We start from the raw sequence: 19,470 nt of genomic DNA on the forward strand, positions 1-19,470 counted from the left end.
GTTTTCTGATTGATCTCCTCATCCACAAATAAACCAACCTTTCTGGCATTTCCCAAAAAGCATAGAATACTCTTAAGAGTGTTCAATAAGACTTTCCATCAAAAATCTGTACAAATCTCAGACTGCTTTGCAATTATATTAATTAGTCAGTCTGTTCAAGACCGTTCCCGGCTGCCGGTCATATAAACGCCACCTCGTCTTGAGGCACTTCTTTGCACCACCGTGCAAATAAAGTACGCGAATTATTTCCATGTTTTGACAATTCAACTCCTCTGTTACGGTTTAGGCATGCTATTTATTTTGCTTCACGCGCTGCACTCTTCGTCGCACTCAAACAAAGACAGTAAGCTACAGTACTTTGACTGCTTTCGATTGTTAAGAGCCAGTGCCCATAATTATGGACCAAACAACGGCACAAGTCGAAAAATCGATTTTGCTCATTTTTTGCCCATAGATTGGCCCTAGCTAGTAAACAAACGGACCATAGTTAGTTTCTGCTAATGCAGCTTTTTTGGGGAGAAATTTGCGAAAAACGATTTTTTTCCGATTAGGCTCAAAATCTACTTCCGGTTTTGCTGAATTTTCCGAATATTTGATTGCTTCGCGCTCCGCAGAACAGCTACTTGAGAATCTTTCAATGGTCTTTACATTAAGCTCAGGTCTTCATGGTATGACTGAGCGAAAAATAAAATAAATCGAGGCTTCGTTTCAGCCTGAAATGAGATCGAACACAAACGGAAAATATTACGATGTGTTTCAAACGAATTATAGCACTAAAATATCGCCATATTTTTCTATGGGCTATAACTTTAAATGCCATAAAAACACTTTATACGGGTTAACTGTACACCCACCTGTTTGAAAATCAAAAAATATCTCTGGGCAAATGATTTTAAGTCGCCCGCCTTGGCCCGTGCTTCTCATGAATTTTTCCCTGAACCGCCGTGAGAATGTAAACAATTGCGTGACTCTGGCGGTCACCCAGAATACATAATTCGTTTCCAACAAACCGCAGATGGCTATCTTAGAACATTTGGGTGAAAAAAGAAAAACATAATGGACCACTTTTAACTTTTATATTTTGAAAGTCATCGCTTTGGAAATTTCGTTAATTAAAAACGCCAATTAAAAGCAATTTACTCGGAGTTCGGGTGTTACTGCTATGTCGTTTTAGGCTGTCGTTCTTTCTCTGATCATTTTAATTACAAGAACGAGTTCTAGAAAGAAAATCGTTCTAAGTTCATTTGTTAAGCGTAATGAAAAGTTGATATTGTTGGTTTGTAGCCTTACGTGATCTGAAGGAACGCTACAGTGATTAAATTTGTATTTGTTGATTTCGACGGATCGATTTTCGGTTAAACCTGTTTATTTGTGCCAGCACATTTAGTGCTTTTTCTCCTGCTAAAAAGTCGGAAAAAGTAAAGTAAACAAATCCTAAAAGTCATAAATAAGAGGCATCGACAGTGCGAGTGTCTCGGTAAGCTGTTAATTTGAACAATTACTGTGCTGGACGGATTGCTTTCCTGGTTACCCACGTACTATACATAGTTCATTGTGCGCGAATGTTTCTGTTTCAAACAACTGAAATGCTCAGTGCTTTTTCCTTTTTTTCTTCAGTCTTAAAACTTAAGGTTAAAGTTAGGCTAAACCCTAAACTGTTTTGGCGGCCAACCTATTTTTGGCTAATTGCTTAATCAAATTATATATATATTTCATTGAAATTCGCTCCTCTGTGACCGACTTCCGCGAACAAAACAAGATGGATGTTCGCTGTTCATTTAAGACTACAATCCTGGTCAAAAGTGTTGGGACAGTTACGGCAGATGACTTCACAGGCAGCCTCTCTTAAGACCAAAACCGCGCAAGCCCGCCTACCCCCTCCCCCTGTCAATGTTGATAAAAATCTTGAAGAAAAAAAATCCTTGACAATAGCCTCAGAATAGCCTCGTTTCAAGAGTTGTTCGCCTCCTAGAACAGTATTCTCGAACCAAAGAGACGATAAGATAGATATTCACGTCTTATTCCAATAATAGCGATTTTTCAGCAATCGCGTTTGGTTTCAACACAACTGTCTAACCACTTTCTATTGTCCCTTTTTCCTTTTTTCCCACATCCAATCTAGTCTTCAGAATAGCTTCATTTTCATGCAACATTGCTAGGGGAGAGGGGGGGGGGGGGGGGTCAATTGTACTTGCTTCCATTCATCTTTTGTTCTAAAACGTTAAGGACGTAGTTGAAATCGTGGGTTTCAGCGCGCAAAAATGGGAGGTGTCCCAACAACTTATGGCCAGGATTGCAGGTTTACACTAGAGGAAATTGTTCCGGATTCGTGATGAATCCAGAATGTTTTAGTGCCGGATTGATTTTGCCATTTACACAAAAGTGGACGAAACCGAAATAAAAACCCCCCGGTTTGGTCGTGTCTCCGGAGATTTTGAATCCGGAATTTAAAGTGGGAACTTTGAATCCGAAAACTTTTGAATCCGGAGAGTTTTGTCGTGTGAACGATTTTCTCTCGAATCCAGATATTTTTCCGCCTGTGATCTTTTGAGTTTGCGGTGGAACGAAAATGGCGGATTACATGATCCAGTCGTAGTCGAGTACATGCCATTAGGGACAGCGCGTCTCCCAACCCCAAAATGCATCGGGAACGAAAGAATATCGAGATCGAAATGTATTGTGGGCCAAAATATAATCAGACAGTGGGAGCCTGGTCTCTAACACTTGGAACGCCTGGTTAATTTCAGCTTCAAAATGCAGATAGCGACCACCAGCTAGCAGTCCACATTTTCTCGCAATATTTCTGAAAGGAAACACGAATTATCCCTCGAATGTCTCAGTCACAGAAATTTTTGCTCATCAGATCAGTTGTGCACCATGGTATTTATTATCTTGCAATTCATTGACCTATTTGTTACTAGTAAACGAACCTTAACTTGTGTTGTCTATGTAGAAATTATATGTAGTTTCTTTAATTTGCTTAACAATAATCATAACGGCTTGTAGTGTATTAAATGCAGTAATACAGAATTTCATACCGTAATCCCATTATAATTCCACACACATATCAACATTGAAAGCCTGAAAATATATAATGTAATATATAATAATATTTATCTGTTTTTTGTTTCTGTAATGTTTCAGATTTGTTGCTTAAAAACAGTATAAACTCTAGAACAATATGAAATAACTATATTACAATACTGAAATGACAGTACATGTCAGACATGTTCTCAGAGTCCAATTTTCCTGAGAATGTTACTCGAGCCATGTATGGCAAAAAAATATCAAATTAATAGTAAACTTGTTGCAAAATCAATATAGTTCGCACTGTGCCATTCACGACTTACATGTACATGTACATGCATATATCTGTGGGGGGTTCAAGTTGATAAAAATCCTACGGAAATGAGCTGATATGATCAAATATTTATGCAAAGCACGATGCCCAGTATTGTGATAGCTCACTGAAGTTAAATGTGTGAAACACAAGACTAGTTTCACCTCATGCCAATAATGATTTCACATGCTTATCCCTGTTCTATTTTGCAGAGCATCAAAAAACATGGTCTAATGTTATTATTAATACCAGCTGCTGGAATAGTCTTGAATGACTGCTCTGTCCTTTTTTTGCTAATAACAGAATGATTTCAATTGAAAGAGAACTGGCATGTTCCATATGGGTCGTCCAGAAACAGTTAGAAGCAGCTTTTAAAATTTCACTAGTCTGACTTGTAATGATTTCATATATTTTCTAGTGCAAAAATGTGTCCTACACTAAATGCTCTAAATAATGATATCATCTTCTCTATTTAGCAGAGCATCACCAAACAATTTTGCCAAGGGACCTGTAGATGCAGGTTTTCATTATCCCTGGTGATCTTTTTCATTTTGATAGAAGTAAATTATGATGATGTTCATCACAATGAAGAAGCTAAAGACCTGTGGATAACATAAGCCAATATGGCAGTAGCCTGCTAGAAGGCTAGTGTCAGGTTGCACAGTTATCTCTAGCTGTTCAAATCGTCAAGAAAACATGTACAGCCTGCTACTGATCATATCACAAGGGCCATTTTCTAGATGAAAACCTAGGTCAAAAGGTTTCTAAAAGCACTCTTCTATCTTTGTACTACACTAACCACATGTCCTGCATTTTCATGGGGCGGTGCATTTTGTTCATGTTAGAAGGAGTATTCCTTTCCAACATTGTTGTCTTTCTTTTGTTAAAGGATTTTGTGTTTGCAAACATGTGTTGTAAATATCAGAGTAGTCCTGGAAATGGGTCATGAAAAAGGGTTTTACACATAATGCTCAAATTTGTTGTCATTATGTGAATGCTTGATGATCAAAAAATCTCGCTATACATTGTGCTCAAAAGATGTCGACCAGTTTTTGTCACTGTTGTGCCCACGTAATTCTAGATTCTCTTGCCTCACTGTTATGCTCAAAATAATGCCAGCACAATGTGTAAAACCATATAATGACCACTAATGGGGGTGAGGGAAAGATGGAGTGGTCATCAGTGGAAGTTGTGGCACTTCCACAATAAACAAACTAAAAATTTGTTTCACACTGACAAGAACACAGCTTCGTCTCTACTCATGGGCGACACAAAATATAACCGGTATTGGGTCGGGCGTTGCAAGAAAATTGATTCTTTGATCACTGGACCTGTTAACCATCGGAAAAGAGGGCTGTACAAGGCTGCCACAGCTGCGTTCACCAGAGTAATAACACCACATATATCAGTGCAACTGTATAGGGAATAGTTACTGCATCGCCAGTCACATTCATGACCCTGCCAATTAGTCACACTGGGAGAGTGGGCAAGCACCAAATGACTCTTTTGTATGTTTCAACTTGTGGAATGTGCCGTGCAAAATCATTGACGACGTCAATGATGTCTGGGGGAGGTTGCCAATGATTACCACCATTTTCAGGGCTGCCAATGAAAGTTTTGCCATTTCTTTGTCCCACATTCAGAGCAAAACCCAGTCTTTTTAATGGTCCAAGGTCAAACAACTTAGCTTTCCTCGTCATCTTGTTGTGGATATTAACAATGATGTTAGGGCATAGTAGCATGGTATCGTTTTACATGTCGTTAAGCTGTTTTAAAACCCACGTGACGTGATCAGTAGAGACCCAGCCTTGCGTTCCTGATGCAGCAAGATGGGCAAGCTCATCTGCAGTCAATCCTGTCAATTAGTAACAATATGATATACTTTTCATCTGGCTTTATTAAATATTTTCTAAGGGAGTGGGGTAATAGACCTCAAAAACTAGAGTTGCAGTGGGCTGCTAGCAGATAAAGATGTATATAAGTTTATAAAGTTCTAAGCGTCACTGCTTTCTAATTCAACAAAACTGTGATACTGTATTGGAGATGGCATTCCCCAACCCCCCCCCCCCTCCCTCCCCCCCAACCCCCTTTCCACCCTTGGACACCATGTCGCAAAAATTTTTAAGTGAAAAGTAACCTTTTAAATCCCTAATCGCATTTTTTCAGGTACAAAATGAGCATATCCCATTTTCTATTTTACGTCATTTTACTTTTTCGGGCCCGTGCACGCATTTTCGTTTTGTTTATCTTTATCTATATCTTACTTTATTGCATATTTTAGCCGGTTCCAGTACCAGTTCAGGATATACCTTGAAAAATGAGCCTGCACATCACGACATCACTCCACACGAAGTCATTTCTTAATTTTTCTTTAAAAAAAAAACTTACCATAACTTGGTAGCATATCGTCAGATCAGGATTGTCCCAGATCATGGCTTTGAATTTGTCGATCGCTTCCGAGGAAATTTCTCGCCGAGTTTTGGGCTGGCGAAAAGCTTTCGAAAACCACCTCATCTCAGTATTGTAAGCACTGGGTTTGCCCTGTCGACGGCTCAACTTTGCAAGGATCATTCTATACGTAAATATTGAACAATGCTTGGAGCAATTTAAGTGGAAATTTTATCCAGGATTTACCTTTCCCGCTAAAAATGATAAAATTAACCAGGCGTACTCATGTTAGAGACCAGGTTCCCGCTGTCTTGTTATATTTTAGTCCATGATACATTTCGATCTCGATATTCTTTCGTTCCCAAAGCATTTTGGGGTTGGGAGACGCGCTGTCCCTAATGGCATGTTAGTCGAGTCGTAGGCGCATTGATGGCCATTTGATGGCGGTCGCTGGGTGATTACCTCGTGCTGTTTCAGGTGTAAGTAATCACTTTTATAATGGGTAATGCCATACTCCTCAGAAACCGTGCCCAATTTATACTTTACTGCGCAGATGACGACGATGGCACGATCGAAAACCTCGACGGTTTTCGACCCTAAACCCTAAGTAAATACCTGGAGGAACCTGGCATGATGGACAACAGTACCGTGGTCAGCGAGTTGAAAGAAAACTTCAGACTGTCTCAACCTACCCCTAGCCTTATTTTCGGAGGCATTTTGTTTCTCGTTGTCGAGGCAACAAACTGCTTGTTAACCATTCATCATGAATGTTCCCGGAGTTATCGTCGTGTATAAACGATTAAGAATCCGAATATCCTTTCACTGTAAACGCCTACTAATCCGAATACTCTAAAATTGATGAATTCGGGAACTCCTTTATTGTAAACCTAGTTCTAGATCGACCACTGTAATGTTTATTTGTCTACCAGTGTTTTGATCTGCAAATTTCAGTTAATTGATCAAACAACCAAAGTACTGTAGTAACGTTCTTTATCATGGATGTCGTGGGTGTCGCAATGCAAATGAAAAAACATATATTTATACTAAGTTAAACAAAAAAAACAAAAACAAAAAACAACAAAAAAAACATTTTCCATTATTTTATCCACACAACGTTTCAAAAATTGCTTTCATCGGATTGCTGGAAACGAATATTTTACTCGAGAGTGGCTATCCGCGTCACGCAATTGCTTACATTCCAACGGCGGATTTTGGGCAAAATCTATGAGAAACACAGGCCAAGGCGGGCGACTTGAAACCATTTGCCCAGAGATATTTTTTGATATCCTAACAGGTGGGTGTATATTTAACCCGTAGAAAGTGTTTTTATGGTATTTAAAGTTATAGCCCATAGAAAAATATGGCGATGTTTTTAAGCAATAATTCTCTTGCGACATACTGTAAAATTTTGCGTTTCAGTTTTACCTCTTTTCGGGCTCAAAACTAACTTTGATTTATTTTATTTTTCGCTCAGTCATACTACCAAGACCTGAACTGAATATAAAATCCATTGAAAGATTCTCAAGTAGTTGTTCTGCGGAGCGCGAAGCAATCAAATATTCGGAAAATTCAGCAAAACCGGAAGTAGATTTTGAGCCCAGTCGGGTCGAAATCGTTTTTGGCGTATTTCTACCAAAGAAAGCTGTATTAGCAGAAACTAACTATGGTCCGTTTCTATTCTTACTAGGACCTATCTATGGACAAAATACAAGCGAAATCAATTTTTCGACCTGTGCCATTGATAGGCGATTTAGGTCCATTTTTATAGGCATTCACTCTTAAGAGTACTGTACCTTTCTTCTTCCCAATGGAAAAATATGAAAAAGGAACTTGAAAGAAAATACAAGCCTCTTTAAATTCCAATCTTGAAAATGACTTCATTTACATTCTGTAATGTAAAGGATAGCTTTGAAACCCTGTACATGTAGATGCAATTGTTTTCTCCAGTACCCCATTTGGTTGCGAAACTTACTCTGACACTGTACTGACAGTTTGGAAGTATGTTGGTGTGAATTATGTGCAGGCGTTGCTTTGGGGGAACAGGAAATTTTGAGACAACTGCCATAAATACAAGGAGATTATCAAATAATGTTTTTTAGGGTTGTCACCTGCAGTCTTTAAAAATTATTATTAACCCCGGATTTCCTGCATAGAACAAAAAGCCACAGCCTAATTTAACTGTTCCTTCCATTGAGTTGTTCTTCGTGAGACAGCAAACAGTAACCTTTTCTCTTAGAAGGTTTAAAAAGTATGACGTGTTTGTGTGAACAGCTTTGTCCTGTGAGGTTACATGTACCATAAACACCAGCGGATAAGCTGCACTTGCTGACGTCATGTTTTTTTGGAGCGCTTTGAAAAAGACTACCCATACTTAGCTAATAGTGTCGGCGAGGGTGCTTATGGGATTGCCTATTTCGGGGGAGTGCGTGGGAAGGGGGTGGGTACCGTGCATACGGCTGGCGCGGCTGAAATTTGAATTGACCAATCAGGATTCAGTAGGCGGGAAAAACTTTACTGTCTTGACGTTAATGTATGTTAACAGGAAAGGCATTGTAATCGGGCAACTTTTCTCGCTGGAGAATGCATTAAATATTCACTAACCAGCATTTACATTTCCAAAAATCATATCAGATTGCAAAAATTGAAAAGTATGAAACATTTTGTTTCCCTAAGCTTCTAATTTGGCGCCAAAAATGGGTCACCGGCAAATCGCTCGTAGTTCGTGGAGTGTCGTCAAGTAAGATATTAGTTGCGTTATTCTGAACGAAATATGCTGTTCCTCGTCAAATTAAACCCGGAATTCTCAAGTTAAGGTCAAAGCGACTTAAGCATTGTCTCTACTTTTGTCCGTTGCGAAGAAGAACATTATTATCGTGTCGTTTCGGTAGGACAGCTCGGTTTTAATGCCGCTCGTATTGCGGGCGGAGCCGCCGTTTGTAAGGCGAACAGAGTTTTCGCATGTCGGCCTTGCATTTTACGTCTTCAAAATAACCCTTGTTTGGCAGTTTCTCTGCTTGTTACACAATTCAAAGAAGAATATATTGCTCTCAGAGCATCTTCATTTAGTTGCTCCTTAGTTCTCCAACTGCTACTCTCGTGGATTGCCGTTCTGCCACGTTTTGTTCTTTGTGTCCAGCCCCAATTACTCCATAACCGCTCAAGAGTATTTTTTTTACCCAAGCCTTCCTCTATTTTCGAAAGAGAGTGGTGGTCTGGGCCATAAGTAGCCTGGATAATACTGCTCAGATTGTTTTAATTACTTGCTTATCGACTCGTGACTTAAAAACCAAGAATTATAAAGTTGGTATCACCAAACTGTCATCAAAAGGGAATTTCTGCGTAAAAACATTTTGTTATTGTTTTAACACAGGAAGATGACCACGAATCTTCTGATTTTGAAATCGACTATGAGTATTTTCACAAGAGAATTAAGCCAAATTTAGTTCACAGAATTTCTGCATTTGAGTGTCTCAAGGTGAGTCCCTCAGAGTCGTTTTTCAAATGTTCTTCTATTCCCGTTTCGTACTAGGCAGCGTAAAAACCGTATTTAGCCTGGAGCTTATGTCTGTGTGTGTCGTTTGGGGTGGGGGGATCACATAAGTACCCTTGTCAAACAATAATGCCACACATCCTAAGCAAGCAGGGAACATTTTGGAACCTGACGTATCTAAGTCAACTATGTTTTCAGAGATTTTAAGCTTAACTTTCTGTTTTAGGAAAATGTTTTTATGAATACTTCTGAAGGTACACAGTATTATGTTTAGCCAAGGTGTAATAGGATCAGCGCTTGTGATTTTATCTTTCAATTCACCAGGTCAAGAGCGCCTGGGCTGGCCACTACGAGTACAACACACAGGATCAAAATGCCATTATTGGACGACATCCCCAGATAAGGAATCTCATTTTTGCGAACGGCTTTAGCGGTCATGGTAGTCAGCAGTCTCCCGCTGTAGGGCGAGCCGTCAGTGAATTAATTTTGGACGGTGGATTTCAGACAATCGACCTTACAGCATTTAGCTACGAGCGTGTTACCAAGAAAGAACCATTGAGAGAGACGAACATTATCTAGCTAGATGGTTATGGCGACTTGTTAGGCTGAGAAGACGTAAAATTAATTGGTGTCAAAGGGCGCTTTCCTTCCGACCAAAACTTCAGGTTTGCATTTCCGGAAATTTCCAGAGGCAAATAGAACAGCATTTTCTACAATTTACCGAAAAGAGAATATCCTCGTGAGCTTTATCTAAATTTTCGAAAATGTTGTGTGATTTTCGAATTTTCGGAAACTTTCTCAAGAAATTTGCCCTCGTTTCGAAAATTCCGGAATTTTCGTCAAATGGAAGGCACCCAAATTTGTGAACATTTTCTAATTAACAAAGTCATATCTGAGGTGATCACATTTGATTGAAAATGATTCGAGACTAAACGTCGTAATGTGCTCGATGTATTCGGGTTCTCAAAGGGAATATGGCTCCAGGACTTCGGCTTATAGTAACAAAGAATTCCGAAAACATGAGGTAATTTAGAGGCCCCCTAAATTTTCGGAGCGTTTGAATTAGCGACTATAGTTTATTTTAATTATAGATAGTGATTCATGCGCCGACTTTCTTTCGATGCGTTATGCGTAGTATGTTTTTAGTAGCCACATGTGATAAATTAATCATCGTTACCGTCATCACAGTCCTCTTTTAATCATCATCATCATCATCATCATCATCATCATCGTCATCGTCATTATAACAATTACTATTCTGGTAACTGATCTAATCTATGAACTGTTCATCAGTTATCGATTACGAAATTATTGCAATAACGTCAAGTCAATAACTGGTATTACGCGGCCGCTGGGAAAACGTCGTTGGGCGACGTCTTTAACGCCTTATGGCCATGATTGTGTGTCGTGAATGACAATGATTTAAATAATTATTCGCTTGCGTTTGTGAATGTAAACAGCTTGCGACTGCTAACACGTGCGGAAGACGATATTACAGCAGTGATCACACCCAGACAATGTTCCATTGAGGACAGCGAGCTAGAGCGATTTCTATTCCAATTTATATTGTATTGCTCCTCGAATGCAACGAAAAAGGCAACAGCATTAAAATCACCAGCTGCAGATAAAATTAAACGAACCGGCCTTATTCTGTTAACATTCTTGATTAGAAGAGGAAAACCTCCTGAAGCAAATAAAAGACAAGGCATGTGCTTTTTAGAAAACTCAGCTATCTTTTAAATATTCATGACACGAGAACTTAATAATTGTTCTCGCGAAAGCAACGTGTTCATAGCAGCTTCGATTAAAACCTGCTGTCGCCGAAGTTTCGTTGGATAATTTCTGAAACGAATGTTCTGCTGAAAGTCGGCGGGAGGAAGAACGAGTCTTTCTATTTTAAAAATAGCACGAAACTTCCCTGGTTCCCTAAGGCGATGTGTCTAGGATTCACATCAGGCCGGGCTGAACAATATTTCAGGGGCGTCGGTTAGCCGAGCACGCGCAGCACGGAACAGCTCTGATTCAAGACAGGTTGGTCTTATCATTTCCATTAGGGTTATTTTTTTGCCATTGCGATATTCAGATTTTCGATAACGTCTTAAATATATCTGCTGATTAAGTTTAACAGTACAGTTTGCGCACTTACTCCGGGTTGCAAGTCAATTTGCCCCACCATTGTTTAACTGGACTGCAAGCGCTTCTACATAAAACAACAAGCTGAAATCCGTCTGCTTTCGCACGCACTCCATTTTAAATCATCGACCTCCCTTACAAGACTACTTACTCGCTCAGTGTTTCTGTGGTCATCACTATCTGCCATCAAGTCGAATCAACAGGTTTGTCATTGATGTCGTTGCTTAGCTGAAAAACGAAAAGATAATTTGTAAATGTCTAGTGAAAGGACTTCAAAGTTTATTTAAGGGATTTTAAACCACACGCAAAAGTATCAATAAGCGTGGCTTGGATATGTATCATGAATTCGTTTGGAAACCGTCAATTTCACAATTTCAGGCTTCTTGCAGGAAGCTATTAGTTTTTCGTATGGTACAGGGTAGTAAAGTAAACACAAAGCCGATAGCATTAACCACAGAGCGAAAAATTTAAATGATTAAATAAGTTCCACTACAGACGAGCGTTGCAGTTGAGGGCCACGTGCGCTCAGCCAGATTACTATAACAAAAAATTAAACTTTCTCTGAAAGCTTCTATACCAGGGATATTATACAATTTTATGTTTTGTAACAGCAAAGACGCCTTTGATGAATGAGTTTATGAGCTCATAATATCATGATATATCGAATGAGCGGCGTCAAACATTACGCATCTCGAAGAGGTTTTCTTTTGAATTTTCTATAGAATATACCTTTAAGATAAAGTTAGCGTTCGTCATTCGTAGTAGTGCTCGATCTTCCCGAGAGGTTTCAATAGTTTTTTGTGTGACCTCTTGGGCTCGTCGATGATTTCCAAGCGATATTGTTACTCGATTAACACTCCTTTATAAAAGTAACACATTTTGAATTGATAATTAGGTTACCACACCCGTCTTGCTCTTTCTCTCCTTCTCTGCCACCTTCACTCCGTGGGGAGCAAAGGGCCTCCGCAGTCTTGTTTGCAACAGTTATTTGGGTTGTGTGTCGAAACGCCGCCCGTTTCCTCAGCGGGCAATGACAGTGCCTAGACTTTCAATTCATTTACCCAAGTTTGGTAGATTTCTACAAATGAATCAAAAAACATAAATTCACTAACGGTCATACTGTCTAATTTCACTTCCGTTTTGTTGTCCGGGTTGTCCAAAGCCCGATTAAGCTAACCCAGGATTAGCGAGAATTTTGATTTGAGTTGTGTAACTTTTGGTGAGATTTTATGTTTATACTGTTTGTCCTTCTGTTCTGAGTCTGACTAAGCTCAAACTTCACAAAACGTAAACAGTAAAACACATTTTTATATAGGAAAAATTAATACTTCGGTTAACTCTTAATCCTGGGTTAGCGTTAACCGGCTTTCGAACAACGCGACCCTTCAGGAGATCTAATAGTATCTAAAAACAGTTGTCGGCGCTTTTTTAATGCTCAGGGTAAACAGGGCTGCCGGTAAAACGCCGATTATGATAGGAGTCATTTTCGATTCTTTCCGTTTCGAATATTTTGTGGCGTTACTCTCGTGGCGTGCTGACCACTTTAAATAAAGGATTGTTTTGCTGGCTTTCCACTAAGATGGAATAAGAACTCAACGCGTGCATGAAGATTTTAATTGCCTAGGAAAGGGGGGCTAAGGTACGGCGCTCTACTGTGCCTTTCATACTGTTTTACTTAGTGGTCAAGCTGACAGGCCCAGTTGTAAGCTCTGGAGCATCTTGTTCCCTCGGACTTGAATCAGAAGGACGTGCAACTTTCATCTATCAAACTCCCCCCCCCCCCCCCCCAAAAAAAAACCACCCAAAAAATTCAAGACAAATGATAAAAAAGAGAATACTAACGTAATTGTGGTTTATAAAACTGGAACAGAAAAGATGACAGGGAAATTACTTCTAAGACGTTGAAAAGAGAACTGAACCAATAGGCGGCACCGTAAATATCTTGCGAGTTTTAATTTCCCGCCACACTGCTACAAACTACACAGTGAATTCTTATTATAGCATTAGCAGTTTCAAATGCAGTCCTGTAAGAATTTATCTTTATTGAGTACACATCGAGGACAGCATTGTCAAATATTTCCTTAGCACCCACTGTGCAACAGCTGTTTCTGTTATGACCAGAGGAGTTCTCGACATGTCCCATCATGCTCCACTCTAATGACTGATCACATGACACCAAACCACACATGCAGTGAAGCATGCTGGGCTTAAGATCCAGTGCTCTGGGAGAAAGACTCCAGTGATGCTGATTGGCTGAGTCAGTCACGTGACTGCCACCGTCATGCTCTAGGTATCCGGCCAAGGATTCAAGGCAATGGGCTACATTGTTGATGATAGCAACAAATTGACCTAAGAAAAAGAAATTCCTAGAGATTAAAGTAGGAATTATAAGGCATGTCCAAGGACTTCAAACTAACTTAAAAATAATTCGATCAATTTGCATTTCAAGCCAACAGGCAAGCTTCATCAGCAAGCTTGCGACTTGGATTTCTAGTGGCAAGTAAGGTTACAGGGTTGTCACAGAGTTTCCAAGTAGCAGCATTTTTGCTGGAGAAGGTGGCTGATTTAGCCATCTGTTTATAAGGAATGGGAATACTAGCTAAGCAGGGTAGCCGGCTTAGATCAAGAAGTACAGGTGGTTACTGTTGAAGACCCTGAGGGTTACTGCTAAAGCACACAAAGCTATATACCAGTGCCAAACAAGGTGTTTACCTCTAGTACAGCCAAGATCTGCAGCAATCTTTGAGCCATTCGTTTTCCCATACTGTCTCAAGAATGATGCTAAGTGAGTGTCTAGACATCCAGCACCAGGCACCACATATGGGCATCCCAAAGTCTCATATAACGCACTAACAGATGCTTGACAAACTGTCTTCAGCTCGTCAAGGGATGTCTCATCTGGTGAGCACAGCAAAAGAGTACACACGGAAGATGAAGTTAATGAGGACTCTGGCACCAAATGAATGTAGCTGTTTAAAAATATACGAAAAAGAAAAGCAGGTTTGCTAACTGGCCTTTTTGAAACCAGTTGTCACTGACATGACATTTACCATGCAGCATGATAAGCTCTGCACAGGCATGTACCTCTAATTCAAAGCAAACTCAAGGTTGACTGGTTGGTTAGTCCCTTAAGTTTGTTTGGGAGACTGCTGTATTGTTTTGCCATCCAGCTTGGTGTATTTTGTATCATGTGACCATTGGATGCAGAAGGCCCATTTATTTGAGATATTGCTGTCATTGTACACTGCAAGTGTATGGTGAATAAAGGTATGGACTGAAGTGATGCTTCTGATAGGAGAGTTCAACCAAGTCAAACCAAACCTGGCTCAATAGAGTGGTTTTTAATTGAGTGCCGTAAAACCAAAACCAAACCATTACTTACCAATTAGACTATTCCACCAATCTCAAACTGTGGTAAAACCAAGACTAATGTAACTGCCTGATTACTTTTGACACTCAGTTGAAAACCGCTCTAAATCTAGTAATTTTATTAGTAAGAATCAAGATCAGAATAACAGTTATGAAAAAATGAAAACTGAGGGTAAAAGACGTTATGTAATCATAATTACCAAAGGATGGAAATTAAAATAAAGTGATGTACATGTAGAGTACATGGTGGGTTGTACCACCATATGTTAAATGCACTATTGGATTTAGGAAGCTGACCTTTTGTCATTCAACACCATATGTTCAATCTTCCCGACTTGACCAAAGCTTGATTCAGTAATGTCCATGCTGAAAGTGCTCAGGATTGTTGCTCCAGTCAGATGTCGCACAGCAGAGATGTGAACAATGGATAGACGGTCAATCACATAAGCACCCTATGATGAAAACAAAACAAGTTATCAAAAAAAAAAAAAAAAAAAAAAAAAACTAACAAGTGACTGCAGTGTACAGGTCTGTCGATCCCACTAGTTGTACAAAAATTGAAATTGTTTCTAAATTAGCTGAGTTTTAGATTTCATTTAGATCTCATTTCTTCCATGAACACTACAGGGCTGCCAGTCTTGCTATTAATTGTCAGCGATAATAATTATTATTGCCATGTGCCACAAGCAATACATACAACAAGAAACAAACAAAAGACAGTCCAAATTATGCATTATCTCAGTGTATTATGTCTTTAATCCCTTATAAGAAATTAGTCCACTAGAACTGTCTCACCCAACAAAACAGCTGTCAACAACTATTTTGGATCCCATTTTTCATCTCATGACAGAGACATTCAATATTTCAGTCAAAAACACTTGTATCTATCACATACTGTACACGCATGCATAGTCCTTAAGATCTCTGTCTTTTGGACATGTAGGACCTTAGATTTACAATGATATCAGAAACACTACACAGCTGTATGCATGACTAGGTGAATTCTTTAGCTTAACTCCCAGTTGTATCTTGCAGGTGAATAAATGAAGTGAAGGCAGCACTTAGGTAGGTGCCCAAATCTGTTTCTAGGATTATGTCTGCCTGGGCTGGATACAAACCTTATCTCTCAAGTACTGCTTCAGTGCTGGATGTACGCATTTCTGGCAAGCTACCACTTTAACTCCAATAGCTAGCAACCAATCAGCAACCTTCAACATCTGCTGTAGCACAGCACTCTCCATGTTAACATCATGACCACTTCCTGCTGTCTCTATTTTAACGTTGTCGCTAAACCATTCATCAGTGTCCCCTGCCATTGAGACATTATACAAAGCCACTTTGGCATGATGGCTTAAAAGTGCTTTTTTTCTTTGAAAGGTTGCAACATCAGGGGCCTGAAGAATGACACCTTGTATGATCTTGGATTCATTGACAGGATCACCCTCGCAAGTCACTATTTGGACTGGCTGAAGGTCTGTGACAGACACTGAAGAGTCTTGGGAATTACTTGGCAGTGATTGAAGAAATGCCTGTGTGTTTGATCAATGCATTGTGTCAAACCATTGTGACATTGTGACATTGTGACATTGTGACATTGTGACATTGTGGAATAAAAAAGTTAAAAAGATTTATTTCAAAAAGAATTTCCTGTTATGTCCTCTTATTACCATCCATGATCAGAGTCAAATTTCACATCAAACATGTGTTTTTCTAAGTTTGAGTCTAAAGCCACCGTATAGCATGTTAACAAACATTCAATTATTGAAGCACTGGCCTGGGTAGTTATATCTCTTTAGCTTGTGTAAGTCATGTTTGAGGTATTAATAAAAACTTGTACTTAAGTGAGTGCATTGGCACCTTGAACATGTATCCACCGCTAGATAAACACACAAAAAATATTAAATCCTGTACCTTGATGACGAGCACATTTAAATACTGTTTCTCAGATTCACTAAGACGACAAGCAGGCTTTGTTCCAATTATGCTGTTTACAATGGACAGCATGGTCTTCATGTTACCAATATCAATGTTCATTTTCCATCGACATGACTGTAGGTGACTGGTAATGACTTCCAGTGAATGTTGACCGATCTGAGTGATGAGGGCTCTTGGGACAGGCAGATCAAGGGATGACTGTATCAGACTATAACAGAGAAACAATAAGGATCAATAAATCTATGCACACCTCTACAATTACCAGTAACAGTTTTCTACAAAAAAAGATAAACTAGCAGATTTGGTCCCTGACTATAACTGCAAGATTATATGAGGTCTCATACAACTCTCTACTTTCAAAGCATTTCTTTCCACCTTCTTTTTAAGGTGTTAAACCCAAGGTGTGAGCAAGTTGTTGTTGCAATCATTTCAACTACATTACATTTTTTGTACATGTTCCGTACCAAATATGGGACTTTCATCTTACTAGTTTTATCTTTGAAAGAGAAATATAATTTAACATTTTTCCATGTGATACATAACGGACAAAACTTTCAATGTAGATAAGACAATTCTATATTTATAGTACCAACTGCGCTTAGCCATAAACCTGCCTTGTAGGAAGCCCACTCTTAAAGTAAGTACCATAAATATAAATTAATTGATAAACAAGTAAACAAAGAAAATACAACCTAGCTAAAATGTAAGTACATAAAATTAAAATGACTTTTTTACAATAAAAAATATAACAATATAACATTGTTGAAAATGGAAGTAAATTCATAAATTCAAGAATTTAATAATTGATATTATAAAAAATTATGTCATAGATAAATTTAAATTTAAAATCTTACGTGACAAATCTTTCTTTTAAAATGCCTTTGTACCAGTCATGGTGCGTGTTGTTGAAACATTTGAAAAGTAAACCTGTGTGCTTAATTTGTCACGCTTCATGGATGGATGCAATGTGTTGTATGTGTTGATAGATGAAATGCAATTACATGTAGGTTAATAGGCACCTTAGTAAGAGAAGTGCTGTTCTCAAACCACCATCACTGTAGCCTTCAAGATGGCCCTTCACAGCAGATAGTATCAACCTTGGTATGAGGTGTGACAAGCCAGACAAGCTGTGAAGAATCTTGCCCGATGTTGATGTTACAGTCACATGACCACCAGAGGATGACTGGAAGAACTTCAACCTGAGTATCCGACAAGTATAAAGATGGGAAACTTCACATGTTTTTAAAATAAAGATAAATGTATTGTAGTGAAAAGTATTGAATGAAATTATTGTTGTATCTGTACAGCTATTACTTTGTACAGTGTGACACTAGATTCCATTGCCACCTAGCTGGCAGAATGGATATTTATCTACCTTCAGTTATAAATTAACTGAGGCATAACGGAAAACAAACCCTTCCCTTCCAACAGTTGTCATGGGTTTTATTCCCAAGATGATCCAACAATTACATATGGTTAGGCTTCAAGCTCAGTACTCCTCTCACAAAGTCAAGCATCCCGACCCTCACGTCCGGGACCACGTTCGGACCCACGTGTACAAATGTCATGTATTTAAAATAATTGAAGGGGTGGGATGATGTGTAGTAGACGTCAAATTCTCACATATGGCCAGGGTCCCCTCCCCTGGGTTTGACATCAATGTACATTAACAAATCAGTCAAATACAGGTCATGAATCAGCAAACTTTATTTAGTGCTAGGTCTTTGGAGAAGATACCCTGATTCCAGAGGTTTTCTCACTCTCTTCATATCCTAATGTTCAAATTTGTGCTGTGAAGTAGTGAACATGAGTCACGAAGCAGCAAGTGAGTTCAGTTTCTTTTTACACTCTTTTTGACCACCACAAAGATGGCTTTTTGTGATAGAAAAAGAAGAAAGAAAACCCCAGGGACCAGGGTATCTAGCAGACTAAACCCTTCATTACCTGGGATATTAACAAAATGGGATCATGTTTACATTAGGTGGTGCAGGTTGATACTGTTGACCAATATATTGACTGATACTCAGTCGATACATCAGCCAGGTATCGGCCTTGTATCAGCCTTGTATTGGCTGAGTGTCGGTCAATATATCGGTCAATATATCGGTCTATAGTGTCAGCCGACACTACAGTAAACATGATTGACAGCATGTTATTGGCTAAGCTACAATGCAAGTAACAAATTAAATACAATGACCACTAAAACGTGGGGAGGACCAATCAGAATTGAGTGTTTTATTTTATTACAATAAATTTACACTTACATTGATATAGTTAGGGATTTTATAAGTAAGAACTTAAAATTACCTTCCATTTGGTCCAAGCGCTGTCTGAACTAAATCCTTCAATGCGCGTAGCGAGCCCTTTAACTTGATATCATCCAACGGCTGCACTGCAATCTGCATATAATTCAAAACACTCATATTAGGAAAATACATACCATATATAAGCTTCAGCTACTAAGTAGTTTATTTTTCTTTAAAAAAAAAAGCTGCTTATGAGTGAAAATGTATCTTCCTGGCAGCCTACCTGAGATGTCCATTCGTCTTTCGTAGACAGCCTTGAAGAAACACTTTTACCCTCCATTCAGGTCATATGCAGTATAGCCATGTGTATTCTCCACAACTGTGTAAACTTTTGACAAGAAAATAGGAAATTTTGCATACAACATGACGTTAATTGCAGGAATGGCTCCGAGCCTTTTGATAGTAAACCGCTGACCGAAACTATATATGCTGACATACTTGCTTACATCATATACTTTCGCCACCGGTTTGGATAATTAATTAACGCAAGATGTAGCTTAGATGTTGTT

General features: G+C 39.0%; 1 protein-coding gene and 1 long non-coding RNA gene across 3 annotated transcripts; one reads left to right on the forward strand and one right to left on the reverse strand.

The window, feature by feature from the left end:
* The first annotated feature begins 8,725 nt into the window (after positions 1-8,725).
* LOC149102137 (uncharacterized) lies at positions 8,726-10,151 on the forward strand. The gene is made up of 2 exons (XR_016202337.1): positions 8,726-9,203; positions 9,543-10,151. It is a non-coding gene; the product is annotated as an uncharacterized LOC149102137 (long non-coding RNA).
* Positions 10,152-10,435: 284 nt separating this feature from the next.
* Positions 10,436-19,470, reverse strand: LOC149102138 (molecular chaperone MKKS-like). Of its 2 annotated transcripts, XM_089274668.1 has the most exons (9): positions 19,185-19,470; positions 18,963-19,054; positions 17,675-17,854; positions 16,632-16,863; positions 15,839-16,249; positions 15,018-15,172; positions 14,064-14,320; positions 13,444-13,700; positions 10,436-11,579 (listed from the first exon to the last, which is right to left on the reverse strand). In XM_089274668.1, the coding sequence occupies exons 1-9, from the start codon at positions 19,239-19,241 to the stop codon at positions 11,538-11,540; spliced, it is 1,683 nt and encodes a 560-aa protein (XP_089130794.1). In that variant the 5' UTR covers positions 19,242-19,470; the 3' UTR covers positions 10,436-11,537. The 2 variants fall into 2 exon arrangements, with proteins under 2 accessions (XP_089130794.1, XP_089130793.1); XM_089274667.1 differs by lacking the exon at positions 10,436-11,579 and having other exon boundaries at positions 13,285-13,700; positions 19,185-19,467.

This window comes from Orbicella faveolata, unplaced genomic scaffold (assembly GCF_042242905.1).
Source record: "Orbicella faveolata isolate gen_17 unplaced genomic scaffold, um_ofav_v1 contig_36, whole genome shotgun sequence".
NCBI lineage: Eukaryota > Metazoa > Cnidaria > Anthozoa > Scleractinia > Merulinidae > Orbicella > Orbicella faveolata.

Bases quoted from the DNA above. Each gene is read 5' to 3' on its own strand.
- LOC149102138 (XM_089274667.1), bottom strand. From the start codon at position 19,241: ATGGAGGGTAAAAGTGTTTCTTCAAGGCTGTCTACGAAAGACGAATGG. The intron at 14,321-15,017 runs GTCAGCTTCCTA...ATTTTTAAACAG, and splicing joins ATGGTGTTGAATGACAAAAG to CTACATTCATTTGGTGCCAG. The intron at 13,701-14,063 runs GTAAACACCTTG...TCTTTTTCTTAG, and splicing joins AGATCTTGGCTGTACTAGAG to GTCAATTTGTTGCTATCATC.